This window comes from Sciurus carolinensis, chromosome 5 (assembly GCF_902686445.1).
Source record: "Sciurus carolinensis chromosome 5, mSciCar1.2, whole genome shotgun sequence".
Lineage (NCBI taxonomy): Eukaryota > Metazoa > Chordata > Mammalia > Rodentia > Sciuridae > Sciurus > Sciurus carolinensis.
In genome coordinates this window covers 171,397,086-171,418,006 of record NC_062217.1, presented here as the reverse complement: position 1 = coordinate 171,418,006, position 20,921 = coordinate 171,397,086, and the positions used below count along the sequence as shown (strand labels likewise).

At 51.7% G+C, this 20,921-nt stretch overlaps 1 protein-coding gene and 1 non-coding gene across 3 annotated transcripts in view; both read right to left on the bottom strand.

Annotated features, from left to right (window-relative positions):
* Positions 1 to 7,632, bottom strand: part of Dock1 (dedicator of cytokinesis 1) — a 455,412-nt gene extending 447,780 nt beyond the window's left edge. For both annotated transcript variants that reach the window (XM_047551998.1, XM_047551999.1), the window contains exon 1: positions 7,484 to 7,632. In XM_047551998.1, coding sequence (XP_047407954.1) covers positions 7,484 to 7,529 — 46 coding nt within the window. In that variant the 5' untranslated portion in view covers positions 7,530 to 7,632. The remainder of the gene's footprint in view (positions 1 to 7,483) is intronic.
* Positions 7,633 to 18,819: 11,187 nt separating this feature from the next.
* On the bottom strand, positions 18,820 to 18,893 carry Trnas-uga (transfer RNA serine (anticodon UGA)). The gene has a single exon. It is a non-coding gene; the product is annotated as a tRNA-Ser (tRNA).
* Between the last annotated feature and the right edge of the window lie 2,028 nt (positions 18,894 to 20,921).

Below are 20,921 nucleotides of genomic sequence, written 5' to 3'. Positions count from 1 at the left end.
TGTTCTGCGAGTGACCTTCAGAACGAAAAGGTAAGATGCACAGCCTCTGTGCTCAACGCCAATAATACTGAAGGGCCCATCTCCTCATGCTTCCGGATCAACAGAAGAAGCACGAACAGATGGGTGGAGAGACCACCTGGTCCACGGGTTCCTCTTCCTGCAGAGCATGTGGCTCCTCGGCCCTCCCGGGCCCCATGTGTTGTGGGTCTGGCCAGGGAATGAGGTCCAGGCAGAGGATCATGAGCCAGAGAAACAGTCACCACGTCATCCGCAGCCAGAAAGAAAAACTGTTATGTGCCAAGGACAAAAGGAGCCGATCCCTGGCAGGGCAGAGCCCTGCTCCCTGCCGTCCACCCTCCCTGCCCTCTTGGACCAGGACACCAACCAAAAACAAACTTTTATTGTAGAAAGCCAGGAAAAGAGTGGGCTTTTTGTTACAGCAGCGAGCCAACCAATATTCAGGAAGGAGACCACTTTTGCTACATTTATATATAAAAGTTTGCCTAGTGTATGCAATTAAGTTCTACCACTAGAGATGGCATATAAATTCTGCACCACACTCCTGAGGAAACACAGCAGCAGATCACAGCCCTAAACAACTCTAGATAGCCATTGCACCAGGAGAGAGACTGGGCAACATTTCTGTTGAGAGATTTATCCAGGGAGCTTTCAGACCTCTGCTTCACCTCGCCCTTCAATTAGAACTGCAGCTCTGACCCGACTCAGAGCTGGTGTTAAAATTCTAGGGAGCTGCCAATCATCACTCCCCCTCCTCCACCCCTGCAGCAGGCAAGGGCTGCAGAATCAACAGGCTGCCACTTACCAGCCACCAGCCCAGGCACTGATCATGCACAGCCCAAGAGCCGCGTGTGTGCCAGGCTACCTTCTCTTTATCCTCAGACCTGACCACAGAGGTTAGAATTGTCACCGGTTTTACAGAGGAGAAACTGGCTTAGGATAAATAACTTGCCCAAGGTCCCTTGACTAACAAAAGATGATGCTGGGCCTGGGGTGGTGGTGCACACCTATGATCCCACAGCTCAGGAGGCTGAGGCAGGAGGATTGAAAGTTCAAAGCCAGTCAGCAAAAGCAAGGCACCAAGCAACTCAGTGAGCCCCTGTCTCTAAACAAAATACAAAATAAAGCTGGGGATGTGGCTCGGTGGTGGAGTGCCCCTGAGCTCGATCCCTGGTACACACACAAAAAGAAGAGATGAAGCTGGAATTTAAACGTGGCTCTCAACTCCAAAACTGAGACCTTTGACGGAGCAAACACATGCTAAAAGAAAGCACCTCTGTCCCCTCAAGGCACCCAGATGAAAATTTAACAAGCTGACAGACTTCTGTCTGGGGCGAAGTCATCTGCCTTTTGAAGGCAGGGTGTGCCTTGCATGGACCCAGCTTCCCTCCCACAGGCAAGAGTGGACGCCTGCCAGCCAAGCCGATGCGCCTGAAAGGATCAGCATCGTTTATTTGTCACAAGCCAGGCCCCCTCCCCTGCCCCCTTAACTCCCCAAATTCAAGTGTTCCTGTGACTGTTCCAGGCCATGAAGGGCACACACGGTGTGACCAGGAGAGGGGAGCCAGCCCTCTGCAGCACCACGTGGACAGAGCCCCTGATGGCAGGAAGCTCACAACACCAGCTCCTAAGACTACCCTGCCAGCACTGTTAGGTTGGGCTTCCAGAACCAGAGCGAGCCCGGGCACCCCCACGCCCCCGAAACAGAAAAGCCAAGAAGCTGGAAATAAACCCCAGCTGGGCGCGTCAATGCCCAACACTCCGTGCAGCTGAGGCCCAGGCAGGAGCGGGGTGCCCGCGGCCAGCTGCGCAACTTCCCCTTCAGCTATCAGACGACCTGCTTGTATCATTCTGTCATGAACTTGAGGACAAGGAATTTCCAGGTCTGAACACAGAAACAAATTAGACTCGAGAAGAAGAGCGGTTTAGACTGGGAGCCACACTTCTTAGCTCCCAGGGGTCCCCGACAGGGAAAAGCAAAGCGCAGGATTCCAAAGGCGGAGGACATCTGCAGATGAAAACCCTCTGTTGTACCAACCACACTGGTACAGCGGAGTCACGTGCCCCAAACCCACTGCTGGTCTGCTAAGCTCCGAGTTCATTCTCTCAGACTGCAAGGGGGTCGCCAAAGGGGTGGTCGAGTTCAGACAAAGTCTTCGGGACAGGCCCTACCCCATTACCACCAGCATCCTTGTACGGAAAGGAGCAGGACCCAGATACACACAGAAGGTAGGCAGGCGAAGATGACCCTTGTCAGCCCAGCAGAGACCAGGAAACCTAGCAGACCACACCCACCTGGGACTCCAGCCTCCAGAACTTCGAGGAAAGACAGTTCCACTGTTCACATGGCGCAGTCGGTATGGTTATAGTGGCCCCACACGCTGACTTTCATGGCAGTCCTCCCGCCTCCCCAGGGCTCCCCCTACAGTCATGAAGCAATGCCATGGCCAGTTGTGTGCCAGTGGTTCCTGAGACCCTCCCATCAGCAGGCCCTTTGGAAGAGGTGGAAACAGGTGGGAGAGCTCCAGAGACTTGCCCAGGTCACGTGACACCCAAACTCTGGCCCCTCCCTGGTCACGGCCTGGCTGGCTTCCTCCCTTCCCAACACCCTGAAGCTGTCTGAAAGGGGACAGACAGGTGAGGGGGGAGGGGGTGGTGTGAAGAGCGCTCAGCCACCCCTCCAGGGCTCTTCAACCTGGACGCAGGGCCCTCCCCCCACACACAGGGGCCAGCTCCCGGGCAGGCCCCCGCACACCCCTGGCTCCCCTATCAAATCAAGACTTCAAGACATGGCTGCAAGGGGGGAGGTTCCCCTGCACACCTGTCAGCAGGCTACAATACACACGGGGACAACAGAGGGATGGCGAGGATGCTGAGGAGCTGGGTCGCACAGGGCTGGCACCTACACTGGAAAGGCCTGGCAGGCTCTCTGAGAGCCAAAGACGCAACCTCCATAGGACGGCGCTTGTTCTCCTAAGTCGTTATCCCCCACAGTGAAGATCTGTATTCACATAAAAACGTGTGGATGCACGTTCACCACAGCCAAAACGCAGACGTCCTTGGACAGACGGACTGTAGGCAAACCTGCAGCTGACCTCACCGAGGAACCAGACTCAGCAGAGGAAACAGAGGCCCACCAGGTGGTCCTCCAGAGCACTGTGCTGAGCAAAAGGAGCCAGTCCCAAAAGGTGGCACGCTGCATGACTCCAGGGACAAGCATTCTGGAAATGATAGAAGTACAGAAACAGGGAACAGATGTGGGTGGGGTGTGGAGGGAGGTGGGTCCAGCCAGGAAAGGGCAGCATGAGGGTCCCTGTGACACAGGGTCTGCATCTTAACCATGTCCATGTCAGGTCCTGGGTCTAAGTCCGTGCCACAGTTTTGTAGGACATGAACTTGGGGGAACTGATAATGGGTACACGGGCTCTACTGCTTTTACAACTGCATGTTGTGGCAACAGTCTGAAAATACAAGCTTAATAAAAGGGAAAAAAAGAAAAGAGGGTGGGTGGCGGGCAGGCGTGGGCTCCAATACTGCTGCAGGAGGCAAAAGATGCCACCCTGCCTGTTTCTCCCTCTGCACCCACAGAGGTGACCTGTGAGTAAGACAGAGAACTAGTTGCACACCCTAAGACAATCCTGATCAGATACCCAACAATCTAGGAAAACACTGGTGCAACAATAAATTTAAAACTTTAATGTTTCCAAAGTAAAATCAAGTTTGTAGAGATATAATATGCCTTCATTTGATTTTTCTGAAACTCTAGTGAATGGAAATGTCTGCATATCAATTTATTCACGATCAAATCTAATTTCTCTCCCAAAGTAGCAGCTTGCTTGCTACTCCAGGTAACAGAAGCGATCTCTCTGGCACTCCCAAATCTCTTCTGGCATTACGCTATCCCTAGCAACGATCATCACTCAGACACCGTGACCACAGACACATCATGCTCCCCACATGGAGCAGATGTGACTTCCCCCCAATCCAGGGGTAAAACACACATTAGGAAATCAACCTTGGAAGGAAATCACTTTGCCAGTCACTGTGATGGCTAAATCCAAACAGGAAGTCACTTGCCACTATCCTGCTAAACTCTGTGCTTTAGTAAATAAAAATTAGTGAAAGTGTTGCTGTTGTTGAGCGGTTGGCACATCTCAAGCACGGGCTCTGCCACCCCGTGGCACCAGTCCTCACCGGTCCCCAGTAGGCAGACTTAGGTCTGCTTTACAGATGAGAAAACCCAGGTGAAGGAAGGGGGAACAATTTGCTCAGGGGCTGCAGAATGGGTAAAGGTCAGGACTTCGCCAGGTCTGAGGTGCCAAGGCCCCGTCCCCTGCTGGAGAGCTTACCTGGAAGAGGCCAGATGACAAACACTGGGTTCATTATCTCCCATCAACCTAATTACAGAGCCAAGGGCAGGAGAACCTACCCCCAAGCTGCACTCCTCCCTCTGCCTCGGTTTTCTGTGCTGCCACACCAAGTACCCAAGCGCAGCAGCCCAAGACCACGCTTCTGCAACCAGATGCCCTGCGACTCTGGGTCCCAGTCTCCAATCCAGGCCAGCAGCTCTCATCAGGGGCTCTGGGAGGAGCTAATTTCCAAGCTCCTTCAGGGTGCTAGCAGAAGCTATCCTTTGTGGTTGGACTGAGGTCCCATTTCCTGGCTGGTTGTCAGCCAGGGGCCACCCTCAGCTCCCGAGGTTGCCTCCTGGTCCTTGCGAGTGAGACCCTACATCTGAGCACTTGCCCTTCCAAAGCGTCCCAGGCTTGGCATCTGACTCTCCCTCCAGCAGCATCCCTCCACTCACTCCGTCTCCACAACCAGCCAGCCAAGAGACGACCCGGATGACCTTCCTGTCCCAGGTTGATGCCTCAGTCACCTGCAAAGACCATTCTGCCACGAATCAGATCACATTCAGGGTTGAGATTCCGTGGACGCCTTTGGGACCATTATCCTGCCTTCCACCCCCTGTGCTCGGGGTACCTCCAATACATGCTGCATCACCGAACCTAAGGGAGAGGACTCAGAAGAACTTCACCTCACTGGTATCAGAACACGCGACCCTGCTGAGCTCTGTCTTAGGTGACGGAAAACACCATCTGGCCCTGCCCTCGGTACGACAGCCATGTCTAGATACAAGCTCGCATTAATCAGCCAGGTCCCTAAACAGGCCTACCAAACCCAAGCCCGTGTGGGATGGGAAGGCACAGTCAGCAAGTAAGTTTCAGCCCCCAGTGGGATAAATCAGGGGACCAACATTTCCTGCTGAAGCCACAAATCAGCTGTTTACTCTTTTCTTTCAATTTTACAAAACAAACAAATAAGTGAAGTGTCTCATTTGCAAACAATGCTTCTAACAGATTCCAAGTACTTGCAAACAATGAGCTGTGATTCATGTTTCCAAATGAGATGAAGTTTTATCATTTTCTTTCCCCTCGTGATTCATTCATAGGCCAAGTGGCCTGAGTGGAAGCTCAGCCCACCCACCAGAGCCCAGGAGGGAAACACAGTCCTGTTGTTGGGCTCCCAGGAAGAAATGCAGAGGCTGGGAAGTCATGTCCCTTAGACAGAAACAGCCAATCACCTACTGAGAACAGACCCCGCGTCTCAGGGCCGACATCATTCCCAAACGGCACCCGCCCTGAGAACCAGCACCTCAACCCCAGACCAGTGGGAGACGGGGACGCCCTCATGGGCTTAGCCTCAGCTCCCACCTTCCTTCCCCAACAGGGGCGCTGATCCTTACAACGCTTCTGGATGCTGCCACCTCTTCTCCCCTGGACAACCATTCCCATCCTTGCTAAGTTTCCTGGCAAAACCATCTCGTACACTTTTCTCTTGGAGAATTTTCCAGTGCAGAGTTTTCTTAAAATCAAGGTGTGAGTAAGAAATGTGATGTTAGAAGTCACAACCCTGATGGATGGAGAATCTTCTGGAAGGCACGTGACTCAATTGGGAAGGTCACAGCCAGGTCCTGGCCCACGGCTGGCCTGATCTGGGAGGGCTCCCTTTGGTCTTCTCTAGAAGTGTCTACGGGACACTCACCAACTCACCCACATGGCCCCCAGAGATCACAGAAAATACCAAGGTCTCTTTCAAAATGTTATGTCCCAAAGAGAAGGTCTGCCTGTCCCATGAGCACAGGACATGGTGGCAGCTGGCACACAGCAGGGCTGAGTGTGAGCACCCTGGGACTAGGTTCATGTCCTGGGCCTGTGGAATACTAGTGGTGTAAAGCAGGACAAGCGATTTACCTTCCCAGCCCCAGAGGCAGTCCCCCTACATGCCCACCCCAGGGTCCCCACCGCAGGTCTGTCCCCTGAAGCTCTCTCAGCTGGACTCTCCATCTCCACCCTCCTCCCTTACATGGAAACTGAGGGGGCTGCTGGTTGCTCCTGGTGGACCTTGGGGAATGCCTGTGCCTCCTTTCCTGAGTGGGAGCTCAGCCGCAGTGCTCCTAAGCAAGGAGACCCGTAAGCCCCAAATGCAGAACAAGCTGGGAGCAGGCCCAGAGGGGACGAAGGTTCCCAGCTCTGTTCCCTGGCCACCGCCTAGGGACACCTAGCAGAAACACCTGGAGTTCACAGAAAGGAGAAAGCCTCGAGGACATGAGCGGAGGAGGAAGGGGGGTGAGAGGACAAGAAGCAGAGAGGGTGGCCCGAAGTTCTGGGCAGAGCTGCGGGCAGAGCTGCTGTGACAGGGCGCCAAGGGGGCGACCCTGGGCGGAAAGGCCAGCTCACTAGGGCCCTGCATGTCAGGCAGGTGTGGCCGGGTGAGGGAGCAGGGTAAGGTCCCCTGCGGATTGTGCGGCAAGAGGCAAGGCAGACTGGGAGCCGCTGGAAGATCCCGGGATCCCCGGGGCCGCGCGAGACGCGGCACGCGGTGGGCGAGCGGCGGGCAGGCAGGGGCCCGCAGGCCTCGGCAGGCCGGCGCGGGGGGCGCGGGGGCGCGGGGCGGCCGGCCGGGTCTGTTTGCCGCGAGGGAAGGCGCGCTCTCTGGAATGCGCGCTCGGGTCGAAACACAAACTTGCAACCCGACTCCCTCACCCGCCTCAGGAAACGACAAAGGGGAGCGGGGCAAAACCAGGGCTCGCTCTCCCGGGCCGGCCTCCAGGCCTCGGGGACGCCGGGCGGCCCAGGGTCCCCCTCGGCCGGGGCAGGACCCCCAACGGCACGCAGGGGCGACCGGCCGGCGCGGGTGGCGCGGCCACTCCCCGCGGGGGAGAAGAAGTCTGTTTTGAGCGCGGCGACCTGACTCTGCCCACCCCGAGCCCCGGACGCCCAAGTTCGCCGAAGAGGCGGAAAAGCACGCCACCGTGACCCGGCCCCGCGGGCGCGGCGGCGGCCCGGGACCCCGCGGGGCCGGCGGTCGCGGGAGCCCGCGGAGAGGCGCGCCCGTTCGCCCTGCGCGCCCCGGGAGCGCCGCCGCCGCCCTCCGGGGAGCCGGCCGCGCGGGCGCCGCTCACCCACGCCGTATTTCTCCTCCCGCTTGGTGGGCACCCAGCGCGTCATGGTGCCGCGCGCCCGCCGAGCCGCCGCCGCGCAGGACGCTCCGCGCCTAGGCCGCCATCTTCCATCCCTTCCGAGCCGCGACAGGATGGGAGGAAAAAGTTTGCGGCGGAGGCGGCGTCATGTGGGACGGGGCGGGCGGAGCGTCGCGGGCCGGATGGGAAAGGCCGGGAGCGCCGGCGAGAGGCGGGACGGCCGCGGGCTGCGCGCCCGCCCCGCTCGCCCGGGCCCGGCCACGGCGAGGAGCACGGGCGGCCCCTCGCCTCCGCGGGTGCCCCGGCCCCCAGCCCCCGGCCAGCTGGTCCGGGGACAGGGTGCCGCCGTGGGACCACGGCGCCGTCGGGTGGGGCGAGCGTGCCGCCGGCGCCGTGGTGGAGAGCCCGGGCGCGGGTGGGGGTCCCGGGCGGGGGCCGCCGGAGCGCGGGGCGCGTTCATTCGCTCGACGACCGAGAAGCCAGCGCCAGCCTCTGCCCGAGCGCCAGGCGGGCCAGTGAGCCTCGTGTGCGGACCAGGTCGGAAAGTGGGCCAGGACCTCCGGGGAGCAAGCTCGGGCTTGAGCTCTGCATGAGGGCAGCAACCCAGAGAGGCCAGGAGGAGGGCAGCCCACCCGGAGGCCTGCAGAAGCCCAAGAGGAAGTGCAGCCAAGCCCGAGGGGCAGCAAAACCCCTGGGAACCTCCACGTCTCCCCTGCGGGAGAGCCGTCCTGCGTCCTGCTGTTTCCCACGCCAAAGCGCATCTCATTTCTAAACCGAGGAAAATGTTAACACACCTGTTTTTCTTTTTACACTAAAACTATAAGGAAGACTAGATTAAAGCCAAGAGAAGGAGAAAGGACGTGGCCTCAGTGAAGGAGCTGGTTGGACGGAGTAGCTGGTTTTGTGGAGTGTGTGCGGGGTGTCCTCTCCACGCCCCCAAGAACCAGTGACGCCTGCACAGCCTGGGCGCCTCCAAGAATGGAGGAACCCAGGTGAGGGATGAAAGAAAGCACATCAGCCACCAACAGGGCCACCTGGGCCAGAGCAGTCAGCCCAGAATGCAGCTCAAAGTACTGCAGGAACCTTGGGGTGCCAGGGTCTTGCCATCTGCAAGAGGACAAGTGGGACGTGAGAGTTCTGGCAGCTCAGCCACAGATTCCAGATCCGTAGAAAGTTCAGCCTGTTTTACTGCTAAGGAACTTACCTCCTGCAGAGGGGAGCAGCGGGCTCACCTCCCTCCAGTGTCACTCATCCACTTCAAGCCTTCTCTGGGAACCAGAAACTTAAGGCCTGGGACCCTGGGGGAGTGGCCCTGGAAGGAGAAGCCAGCTGTGAAGGTGCTAGACAGAAGAAGCAGATACTCCCAGATGCATGGCCGGGCCTATTTTTGATCTGGAAGGTCTTCCCTGAGAAAACTCCCTAAGCCCAAACTGATGATAAGCAAAAACCAGCTAGTTGAACTGGGGAAGGAACCACATGTGCAAAGACCCTGGGGTGGGAAGAAACACAAAGCCTTCTAGGAACTGAAAGGCTGGTGTGGATGGGCAGGGGAACAAAAGGAAATAACAGTGAGCTGCAGAGGAAGAGAACTTCTAGGTCTCACTAGGAGTTTGGAATTCTGCAGAGAGAACCAGGAGGGCAGATTTCAGTGACTATTAACTTTCTCTTCAATTCTCCTCCATGCCCCTATCAGTTCTGCCTGGGTAGGGGAACACTGCTTGTTGTAGTGAAAGACCTGAGACTCACACTCTGGAGAGGCCTACCTTGCCATGGCCTCCTGTTTCTGGCCATTTTCCTGCTTTTAAACCTGAGGGTTCTAATGCTCTTACATCCTCTGTATAAAAATCAGGAGCAGAAACACCAACTTCACTCTCACTGAGGATCCCAGGAGACGTGGCTATGTGTCGGCAACCTGACTAGGGTTGTCTTCACCTGCCTCTCCCTCCAGGTTCCAAGTGGTAAAGAAATGGCTCTCATTTCTAAACAGTTGCCACTTTCACTCTGATATACATACGTTTATAAATCAAGATTTTAAAATTCAAGGGGGACTGTGGACCATGTGTTTGGGTCAGTGTGGTCCCATGACTGCCATGTGTGCCCAGGCATGGCTGAGAAGTTGTACTTGTGGCCACAGTCCTTGCAGCTCTGAGAGGACTCGTCAGTGTCCCTTGGCTGGCTTGGGCAGTGGTCTCTTTTTTTTCTTTTTTTTTTTTGTTCCCAGTGCTGGGGATTGAACCAGGGCCTTGTGCATGAGAGGCAAGCGCTCTACCAACTGAGCTATATTCCCAGCCCTGTGGGCTCATCTTGCAGCTCCGTGATTCTGGCTCCTTGCCCTGGGGTTGTATGAGGTCAGTACTGGCCAGTGGTCATTTGAACTCCTGGGTTGACATGACCTGGCTACAGGTCTCAGCCACACCTGTTGGCACTGCACCTGTGCTAACTGCCTACAAGGACCCCGCGGGGCTCCTTGAACCAGAGCCAGTCCCCATCTTAACGCAACCACAGGGCAGCAAGCCAGGATACAGACCACCCACGAATGCGGGGGCTGCCGGTGGTCCAGTCCTCCTGTCAGCAGGAGTTCAGACCAGTGCACCCCCCCATGTAGGGAAGAATCAATAATATTACAATATTGCAGTTTCAATTCTTGACAGTTTCTTATTTGAAACTTTTTTACATATTCACCATGCAACTCAAGAGGTAGATTGAAAACACCAGCACTGGGAGCTGGTGGCTGTGTTGAGAGAGCAGATGAGACCCCAGCAGGGATGTGAGGGTGTTTTGCACAGAGGGGCGGGACCAGATTGCTTGTCACTCAGATGGCCTGAACACAGCCTGACAGTGAGGCATCTGGTGGCTGCCCCGATAACCCAGTGACAGATCTGGACATCATATCAGATGAGCAGACGTGGGTCACAATGCACAGTGTCACACAGCTCAGGGATGGACCCTCCTGACTTTAGACTTGATTTCCAGTATCAGAAAGAGAGGAGTTAAGAGATGCCAGGAGAGGCACAGCCCGTGGGAAGTGGGGTATCCTATCGGATACTGCTCTGGTCTCTTCTAGAAGTCAGTATTACTGAACGCCGGGTAGGGGGAAGAACTGCTCTAGGTTTCAAAAGACAAAAGAAATAGGATAAGTTTGCAAAGCCCTGTTTGGGGATGGGGGTGTAGCTCAGAGGTGCAGCCCTTGGCTAACCTGTCTGAAGCCCTAAGTTCCATTCCCAGCCCTGCAAAAGAAAACAGTGCACAGCCTGTTGTGCACTACTGGAACTGCTTCTGATGATCCAGTTCTAAAAGGTGTTATGGACAAGAGGGAATTTGACTACGGACCAACATTAGGCGGTATTTACTTTGTTAGGTGTGAAATCGTGTGAATGCCCCTACATTTTAGTGACGCATGCTGGAACATTTAGAAGTGACCTGTACTGTGCTGATCGTCTACTTTAAGGTAAAAGATGAGGTGAAACGTTCACTGCAGGCGATGGTCCGTGAGTGTTTCCTCTCTACTTTTTCTGTTTGCAGTTGTTTAAAAAGTCGAAGTTGGAAAGAGGCTGAGATTCACACCCGGCTCCGAAGCCCTTTGCTGGGTTGGCCCACTCCCCCAGCTCTGTCTCCACACTCAGGCATGTGCTGGGCCTTCTCTGCCATGATTACGGGCACTGGACCTCAGCCAGTTCCGTGGAGCTGTTAAGTGGGAGACACTGTGTGCTGTTGCCAATGTGCCTTGTGGGCAAACGTGACACTGAATATAAATGCCGACCAAGCAGTCCCTGCTGCACGGAGCACCCAGGAAAGGGCCAGGAACTGGGGGCCGGGACCGCTGCACCAGGCGCTCCTGGAATGGAAGCACCTGAATCCAGGTTGCAAGGCCTGGCCCTGGGCCTCAGGGCCCTTGACCACGCTGGGGAGGATCAGGCAATGTGGGCAAGAACTGGATCGCTGCCCAGTTCTGGGAAAGTTGCCTGGAAAAGTTACTCTGCCCTCATTTTAACCTGGAGTGACTTCTAGGGGGCTGTTGTGAGGATCTCATGAAATGGTGGTAGCAGAGCGTGGCACAAGGACTCCAGATGATACGGTGGCTTTCCATATTGGACATCAAGTAGTGCCGGACTTCAGTCCCCAAGAGGAGGGGGCATGAGGTGCCCCCAGCTGCCCCACTTGCTTCATGGAGGCAGCATCTGAGCTGCAGCATAGGACCGGCAGATCAGCGGAGCCCTGATCTCACTCAGTAAAGAGGGATCAGAGTGCAAGAAGCCAAGGCCACTAGCATGTGCAGGCCAGAGTCCCAGGACAGGGAGCTGCCACAGGACCTAGGATCTGCAGAAGCCTCTGACAGAATAGGGACCTGTGCCTGTGCACAGTGAAGTGCTGAGGCCAGCAGCAGCAGGACACCAGAGGACCAGCCCCAAATAGCTTCAGGGCTCCAGCAGTAGTTTGGATTCCCAGGGCCCCAGTGGGAAGAACTCCTAATATGCAGGGCACAGGCAAGTCCTCTGGAGGATCACACCTTCCCAGCGAGGAGAGGAAACCCTGACCCAGGAAATAATAAAACTTAGAAGCAAACCTCCAGAGAACCAAGCTGAGCCCAAGGAACTTAACTGCTTGCTGGAACAAAGTCCAAGGCCGTCTTAAAGAATCCAGTGAAATCAGCACCTGACAACATAAAAGTCATGATGCCCAGCTCCCAGGAAACATCAGCCACGCAGAGACGCAGGAAAACAGCCCTGCAGCAGGCGGGAGAAACAGTAGCACAAATGACAGGGACAGTGGAATTAGTATTATGAATATGCTCCGCGTGCCCCAAAGATACGGGAAACGAGGGACGTAATGAGGAAGGACGTGGAAGACAAAGAAGTCAGAGTCCACGCTCCTAAGTGGACACTGCTGCTGGCCCAGGGTTGGGGGCCACCTCACAGCCCTGTTCCAGCTGCAGACTGGCATTGTCTTAGCTTCTTCCCTCAAACCAGGGGAGATGCCCCCGTCTCCCTGTTACAGTTGTCGGCCCTGTGAAGAGGATGGTCGGGCCACAGCGGTGTCCATCACCTGTTGCATTTGTCCCCCAGCCATCCTCCCTGGGGTGCCACCACCCTGAGCATCTTTTGGGGGCCCACTGTTGTGGTCCTCACTCCCCGTGCCTCAGTGTGACCGCACTGGGGGACAGAGGTCAGTTAAATGTGGTCCTCAGCAGGAGCCCGAGTCCAGTCTGACCTACAAAAGGAGATGTGGACACACAGAAAGGCCCCAGACGTGTGCACGAAGACCAGATCAGGACACAGCAGGAGGAAGGGGAGCGGTCCTGAGGAGACCAGCCCCCGGCCACTTAAACCTCCAACTTCTGGCCCCGGAGCTGAGGGAGCAGCCTGTCAGCCATTGGAGCTGCCCGGTTAGGATATTTACCATGGCAGCTCCAGTAAATCCACACACCATCCTCCCGATCCTTGTCCACCCAGCTCAGGGGCGGCCCCCTCGTCACCACCCTAAAGGGGTGCACGACCCAGAACAGGCCAGTCAGTGTGCTGGCCTCAGTGCAGTGTTGCTTTGGGACCTGGAAGAAGGAGACACTCTTCCCATGGCGTTTCAGTTTCAGGAGTCACTGATGACCTTTCCTCTTAGGGCAGTTTGAGTAAGGTGTGGCACTAAAAATAGAAAAGGCAGTGACTATGTAAGATGGCAGGGCCCAGTGAACCGCGGGCAGCGCTGCCACTGCCTCCTCACGACACCTTGGAGGGGGTCTTCGCCTGTCTCAGCCTTCCTTTCCGGTCTCGCACCATGGGGTCAGCTCTGCTCTCACCGTGTAGGATGGTTGGGAAGTCTCAGCAGAAGCCCCTGGTGGTGGCAGGTGCTCAGCTGACATGGCTGGCCGGCCTTCTCCTCACTGGCCTCTCACCAACTCCAGACAGGAGCTGCGAGTCTTCCTGCTGTTGTTCAGCCTCACCCAGAGCCTCCGCAGAGGCCTAGGCAGGATGGGACCGCAGTGCTGGAGGCTGGCCATCTGATGGTTCCAGCTGTGGGCAGCAGCTTCCTTGTCGGGGCGAAGCCACCCCTGTGAGCAACCATGAAGCCACATGCAACCTTGGGGCGGGCCCCTGATCCAGTGGTGACTTGACTCCTGCTTTTTAAAAAGCGTTTCTTTCTCGAAGCTGCCGCGTGCTCTGCGGGAGGCTCCGCCGTTCATGGCTGTTCACGGGTTCTGTGCTCCACTCTTCTCAGGCCCACACCAGCCCTGGAGGTGGAGGCGGCCTGCTGAACTGCTTCTCTGACACTTCCTCCCGGGGCACAGCAGCCCCTCCGAGTCTCCCGGCCCGACCCCCCTGCCTGAAGGATCCCTCTGACACGCCAAGATGTCAGCCACCGTGAGCAGTCTGAGTGCTAACCGTGCCGGCCGCCAGCGCACCCCGCGGTTCTGCCGGAAGTTGGGGAAGGCCTCCACGGACAGGCTCCGGGACGTCAACCAAGGGCTCCGTCTCACACACCCACACTCCTGCCTCTGCCCGGGCAGGACCGCGGGCACACGTGTGTCCAGGAGAAGGAGCAGGGCAGCCCAGCTGGGGGAGACAGGGAAAGGACAAAGATAGGACAGCTGAAGGCGAAGGTGACACTCTAGGCGGAGGGAACGCCATGGCAAGGGAGCCAGCCTGGCAGAGTGCTCAGTGCCCAGGGCTGGGAGGGGCCAGGGTGGAGGGCTGAGACCTCTGGCCAGGGGCCGCTCCAGGCTGAGCTCTCGGGAGCTCGCCTCCTGGCAGTGGGTGAGGCGGGCCTTGGGTGATGCGGGCCGTGGACAGGAGCAACTGGACTCTAGGACAGGAGGTGGGAGGAGAGGAGGGCGTTTGGGAGATCCTTTAGTGTGTTGACGTGCACAAGTGAGACGCACACACGGATGGCTGACTGAGCGAGCGCGTGCCGGCCTGTGCTCCACCTGTCCACCCCCACCTCGGGCACACCGGCCGCTCCACAGTGCGCACCTGGAGCACACCCAAGCTGAAGCCCTTCCTGGGCCCGCAGGCCCTGCCCTACCTGTCTCTCTCTGGGAGAGACTAGCTTTCCGTAGCCCAGGTCAGAGGCAGTCAGGGGACCCTTTACTCCCTCCGTGGTGTCATGGAAACTTTCCCTCTGGAATCCGCTTCCCTGGACCAGGTCGCATCAGGCCCCACGGGCTGGAGGGAGACTCCTGCGTTTTATCCACAGAGCCGGACGCGTGGGGCTGGCGGGAGATGAGAACAGCAGTACCAGGCAGCCTTGCGGGGCTCGGTATCATCTCAGGGAAGTACAGTCCCCGACTGCAGGTTACCGAGGGGAGGCGGGGTGCAATACAGGGTAGTGTCCGCGCGTCCTGCAGAGCGGAGCTCAGGCCGTGTGCTGACCAAGTCGGCGAGTGGACAAGGGGGTGACTTGAGTGACTGGGCCTCCTTCCGGGCGCTGCAGGAGCTGTGCCTGGCCCTGACTGTAAGCGTGACCCAAGGAAGGCCCCTGCTCTGGGACCCCGCTGACGGGGCGTGCGGGGTGCAGCTGAGTGGCAGTGGGGGGCAGCACCAGTCAGTCTCAGCCTGTTTTGAAACTGCACCAGTCCCCTGAGGCTCAGTATGGAGGGAGGCTCACTCTAGGCCCCTTCCCCTGCAAGGACTAGCCTGCACCCAGCTGGCCTCCCCGCTCCTCTGTCCAGGCCTAAAGCAGGGTCTGCAGAGACCTGGGCGGCCAAGGGCAGCCACTGGAATCCGTGTGAGCAGCGAGATGCAAGAGGGCCAGCACACTGTCCCTGCCTGGCCGTCAGGAGGCAATGAGCAAGTCACCCTCGGGTTAGGCCAGCACACACCCCTGTCTGCGGGAGGGCCAGGGCTGGTGGCACAGCTCAGGCAGGTGCTGTGGGTGGTCACTGTGTGCTGGGCACCAGGCAGGACCCTCTTGCCCAGGAGCTGACTGTCCTCAGGGAAGGACAGAATAAGGAGCAGTGATGTCAAGGTGGCATCTGCAGGGCTGGGCTGGGGCCGGGAAGTGAGCCTCTCCCGCCACCCAGACTTCTGCCATGTACAGCACCTCTCGGACTCTTATTTGCTTAATGTACTTCTTTTTATTCATTTTTTATTTGTTCTAGTTAGTTGTGCCTGACGGTAGAATGCATTTATACGTTTTGATAGGTCATACATCGATGGAGTGTAAGTTCTCATTTTTCTGATTGTACATATTGCAGGATCACATCGGTCATGCAGTCATACATGTACATGAGGTAATGATGTCTGTCTCACTCTACTATCTTTCCTACCCCCATACCCCTTCCCCTCTCTTCACTCCCCTCTACCTAATATATAGAAACTCTATTCTTCCCTATCTCCCCACATTGTGAATTAGCATCTGCATATCACAGAAAACATTCAACCTTTGGTCTTTTGGGTTTGGCTTATTTCAGTTAGCATGATATTCCCTAACTCCATCCATTTACCTGCAAATGCCATAATTTCATTCTTCTTTAAGGCTGAGTAATATTCCATCATATGTATGACATATATATATTTTCTTTATCCATTCATCTGTCAGAGGGCATCTAGGTTGGTTCCATAGTTTAGCTATTGTGAATTGAGCTGCTATAAACATTGATGTGGCTGTGTCTCGGTAGTATGCTGATTTTAAGTCCTTTGGGTATAAAGCGAGGAGTGGGATAGCTGGGTCAAATGGTGGTTCCATTCCAAGTATCCTGAGGAATCGCCATACTGCTTTCCATAATTGTTGCACCATTTTGCATTCCCACCAGCAATGTATGAGTGTACCTTTCCCCCCACACCTCACCAACATTTATTGGTGAAATCTTAGTTTTGATTGGTATTTCTCTAATTGCTAGAGATGTTGAACATTTTTTCATATATTTGTTGATCTATTGTATATCTTATTCTGTGAAGTGTCTGTTCAGTTCCTTAGCCCATCTATTGATTGGGTTATTTGGTGGGGGATTTTTGGTGTTAAACTTTCTGAGTTCTTTATATATCCTAGAGATTAGTGCTCTATCTGAGGTGCATGTAGTAAAGATTTTCTCCCAATCTGTAGACTCTCTTCTCATATTATTGATTCTTTTGCTGAAAAGAAACTTTTTAGTTTGAGTCCATCTCATTTATTGATCCTTGATTTAACTTCTTGCACTTTAAGAGTCTTATTAAGGAAGTCAGGTCCTAGGTCGACATGGTGAAGATTTGGGCCTACATTTTCTTCAGGTAGTCACAGGGTCTCTGGTTAGTGCCAAAGTCTTTGATCCACTGTGAGTTGAGTTCCATGCAGGGTGAAAGATAAAGGTTTAATTTCATTTTGTTATATGTGACTTTCCATTTTTCCCAGCACCATTTGTTGAACAAGCTATCTTTTTTCCAGTAAACGTTTTTGACACCTTTGTCTAATATGGGATACCTATATTTATGTGGGATTGTCTCTGTGTCTTCTGTTCTGTACCATTGGCCTACCTGTCTGTTTTGGTGCCAATACCATGCTGTTCTTATTACTATAGCTCTGTAGTATAGTTTGAGATCTGGTAATGTGATGCCTCCTGCTTCGCTTTTCTTGCTAAGGATTGCTTTGGCTATTCTGGGTCTCTTATTTTTCCAAATGAATTTCATGATTGTGTGTTCTAGTTCTATGAAAAACATCATTGGAATTTTAATAAGAATTACATTAAATTTATATAACACTTTTGGTAGTATGGCCATTTTGACAATATTAGTTCTGTCTATCCAGGAGTATGGGAGTTCTTTCCATCTTCCAAGGTCTTCTTCAATTATTTGTTTTTTTTAGTGTTCTGTAGTTTTCATTGTAGAGGTCTTTCAACTCTTTTGTTAGATTGATTCCCAAGTACGTTTTTTTTTAGACAATTGTGAATGGGGTAGTGTTCTTTATTTCTCTTTCAGTAGATTCATTACTGATGTATAAGACTGCATTTCATTTATGGGTATTGATTTTATATCCTGCTACTTTGCTGAATTCATTTATTAGTTCTAGAAGTTTTTTGGTGGAATTTTTTGAATCTTCCAAATATAGAATCATATCATTGGCAAATAGTGATAGTTTGAGTTCTCCTTTACCTATTTATATACTTTCAGTTTCTTTTTTCTGTCTAATTGCTCTGGCTAGAGTTTCAAGGGAAATGTTGAATAAAAGTGGTGAAAAAGGGAATCCTTGTCTTGTTCCAGTTTTTAGAGGGAATGCTTTCAATTTTTCTCCATTTAGAATTATGTTGTCCAAGGTTTTAGCATATATGGTTTTTATAATGTTGAGGTATGTTACTACTACTCGTTTTTCTAGTGTTTTGAACATGAAGTGGTGCTCATTTTGTCTAATGATTTTTCTGCATCCATTAAGATGATCATATGATTCTTGTTTTTAAGTCTACTATTGTGATGAATTACGTTTATTGATTTCTGTAGGTAGAACCCCACTTGATCATGGTGTACTATCTTTTCATTGCGAATTTTTGCATCTGTGTTCATCAAGAATATTGATGAAGGAAGTTTTCTTTCCTTGATGTGTCTTTGTCTGGTTTTGGTATCAGGGTGATATTAGCCTCATTGAATGAGTTTGGAAAGGTTCCCTCCTTTTCTATTTCATGGAATAATTTGAAGAGTATTGGTGTTAATTCTTCTTTGAAGGTCTTGTAGAACTTGGCTGAGAATCCATCTGGTCCTGGGCTTTTCTTAATTGGTAGGCTTTCAATGGTGTTTTCTATTTCATTACTTGAAATTGTTCTGTTTAAATCGCGTATGACCTCCTGATTCAGTTTAGGTAGGTCATATGTCTCTAGAAATTTTTCAATGACTTCAATATTTTCTATTTTATTTGAGTATAAATTTTCAAAATAGTTTCTAACTATCTTCTGTATTTCAGTTGTGCCCATCGTGATCTTTCCTTTTTCGTCACGTATTTCAGGGTTTTCTCTTTTTCTCTTTGTTAGTGTGGCTAGGGGGTTATCAATTTTATTGATTTTTTTCAAAGAACAAACTTTTTGTTTGTCAATTTTTCCAATTGTTTCAGTCTCATTGATTTCAGTTCTGATTTTAATTATTTCCTGTCTTGTACTGTTTTGGGTGTTGATTTGTTCTTCTTTTCCTAGGGCTTTGAGATGTAACGTTAAGTCATTTATTTGTTGACTTTTTATGCTTTTAATAAATGAGCTCAATGCAATGAGCTTTCCTATTGGGACTGTCTTCATAGTGTCCCAGAGATTTGGGTATGTTGTATCAGTATTCTCATTTACCTCTAAGTATTTTTTCATTTCATCCTTGATTTCTTCTACTATTTGTCATTCAATAATGCATTATTTAGTCTCCAGTTTCTTTCTTTCTTTTTTTTTGCAGTACTGGGGATTGAACCCAGGGCCTTGTGCTTTCAAGGCAAGCACTCTACCAACTGAGCTATACCCACAGCCCCTTTATTTTATAATTGACTTCTGATTTCAGTCCATTATGATCTCATAGAATGCAGGGTATTATCTCCATTTTTTTGTATTTACTAAGAGTATTATGGCATAAGATATGGTCTCTTTTAGAGAAGGATCCATGTGCTGCCAAGAAACAAGTATATTTGCTCGTTGATGGATGAAATAGTCTATATATGTCTGCTAAGTCTAAATTATTGATTATATCATTTAGTTCTATAGTTTATTTAGTTTTTTTGTCTTTCTTTCTTTCTTTTCTTTTTTGCAGTGCTGGTGTTGAACTCAGGGCCTTGTGCTTGACAGGCAAGCATTTTATGAACTGAGCTATATCCCCAGCCCCTATTTAGTTTTGTTTAGAAGATCTGTCCAGTAGTGAGAGAGGTATGTTAAAGTCACCCAGTATTATTGTGTTGTGGTCTATTTGATTCTTGAAATTGAGAAGGTTTGGTTGATGTACATAAATGCTCCATAGTATGGGGCATAAATATTTTCAATCATTATGTCTTGCTGCTGTATAACTCCCTTCAGTAGAATGAAATGACCTTTTTTGTCCCTTCTGATGAACTTTGGCTTGAAGTCCACTTTATCTGATATGAGGATGGAAAACCTGCTTGCTCCTGCAATCCTTATGAGTGATGTTTTTCCCATTCTTTCACCTTCAGTCTGTGGATGTCTTCGCCTATGTGGTGAGTCTCTGGGAGAGACAGCTATGGTTGGGTCTTATTTTTTAATCCAATCTGCAAGTCTTTGTCTTTTGATTGATGAGTTTAGTCCATTGATATTCAAGGCATGAATACTAATGAGGTAATGAGGTACAGTACTGAGATATGACTTTATTTCTGGTCATTTTGGCTTATTTCTGGCTTTTAATTTGATTTTGTTTCTCCTTATAGTTTAGTTCCTCCCTTTGCTGGTTTTCACTTTTTTTATTCACCTCATTCTCTGAATGTTTTGTTGAGAATGTTCCATAGTGAAGGCTTTCTATTGTGAATTCTTTTAACTTTTGTTTTTCATGGAAGGTTTTTATTTCATTTTCAAATCTTAAACTTAATTTTGCTGGATATGAAATTCTTGATTGGTATCCATTTTCTTTCAGAGCTTGAAATATGTTGTTCCATGACCTCCTAACTTTGAGGGTCTGGGTTGAGAGTTCAGGTGAGATCTGAATTGGTTTTCCTGTATACATAATTTGCTCTTTTTATCTCATGATGTTTAAGATTTTATCCTTTTTCTGTATTTTAGTCATTTTCATTATAAAGTGTCTTAGTGTGGGTCTGCTGTAGTTTTGTACATTTGGGGTCCTGTAGACCTCCTGTATTTGATTTTCCATTTCATTCTTTAGGTCTGGGAAATTTTCTGATATTATGTCATTGAAAAGATTGTGCATTCCTTTGGTTGTATCTCGGCTCCTTCTTCTATCCCATAATTTTTGAAAGTTCTGTTCATGGGTTCTTACCATCTTCTCTGCATGGTCAACTTTATTTTCAGCATTAAATATTTTGTCTTCATTGTCTGAGGTTCTGTCTTCAAAATGGTCTAGTCTGTTGAAGTTTTCCATTGAATTTATAATTTAATTTATCAATTCCTTCATTTCGAGGATTTCTGCTGTTCTTTTCCACAATCTCTAATGTTTTATTGAAGTGATCTTTCACTTCCTACATTTTCTCTTTGATTTCATTCTTTATACCATCCTTTACTTCACAGGTCAGATTAACCACGTTCATTCTAAACTCCTTCTTGGACATTTCTCCTACTGTGTTGCCAGTAGCTTCTCTTATTGGGGCATCTTGGTTGTTTGTGGCATTTTCTTCCCTTGTTATTTCACGTTGCTTGTGTGTTTTCCCATCTAGTTGTATTGATCTGAGGCAGTACAGAGTCTACCCTGTAGATCTTATTGTCACTGAAGATTTCTAGTATCCTGCCTTTAAGAGGGAGACCAGCATCAACCACACCCAGTGCAAACAATATACAGCCTCAAATCTATTAGTTCCCTGCAAGGCATCCACTGTCCTCTCA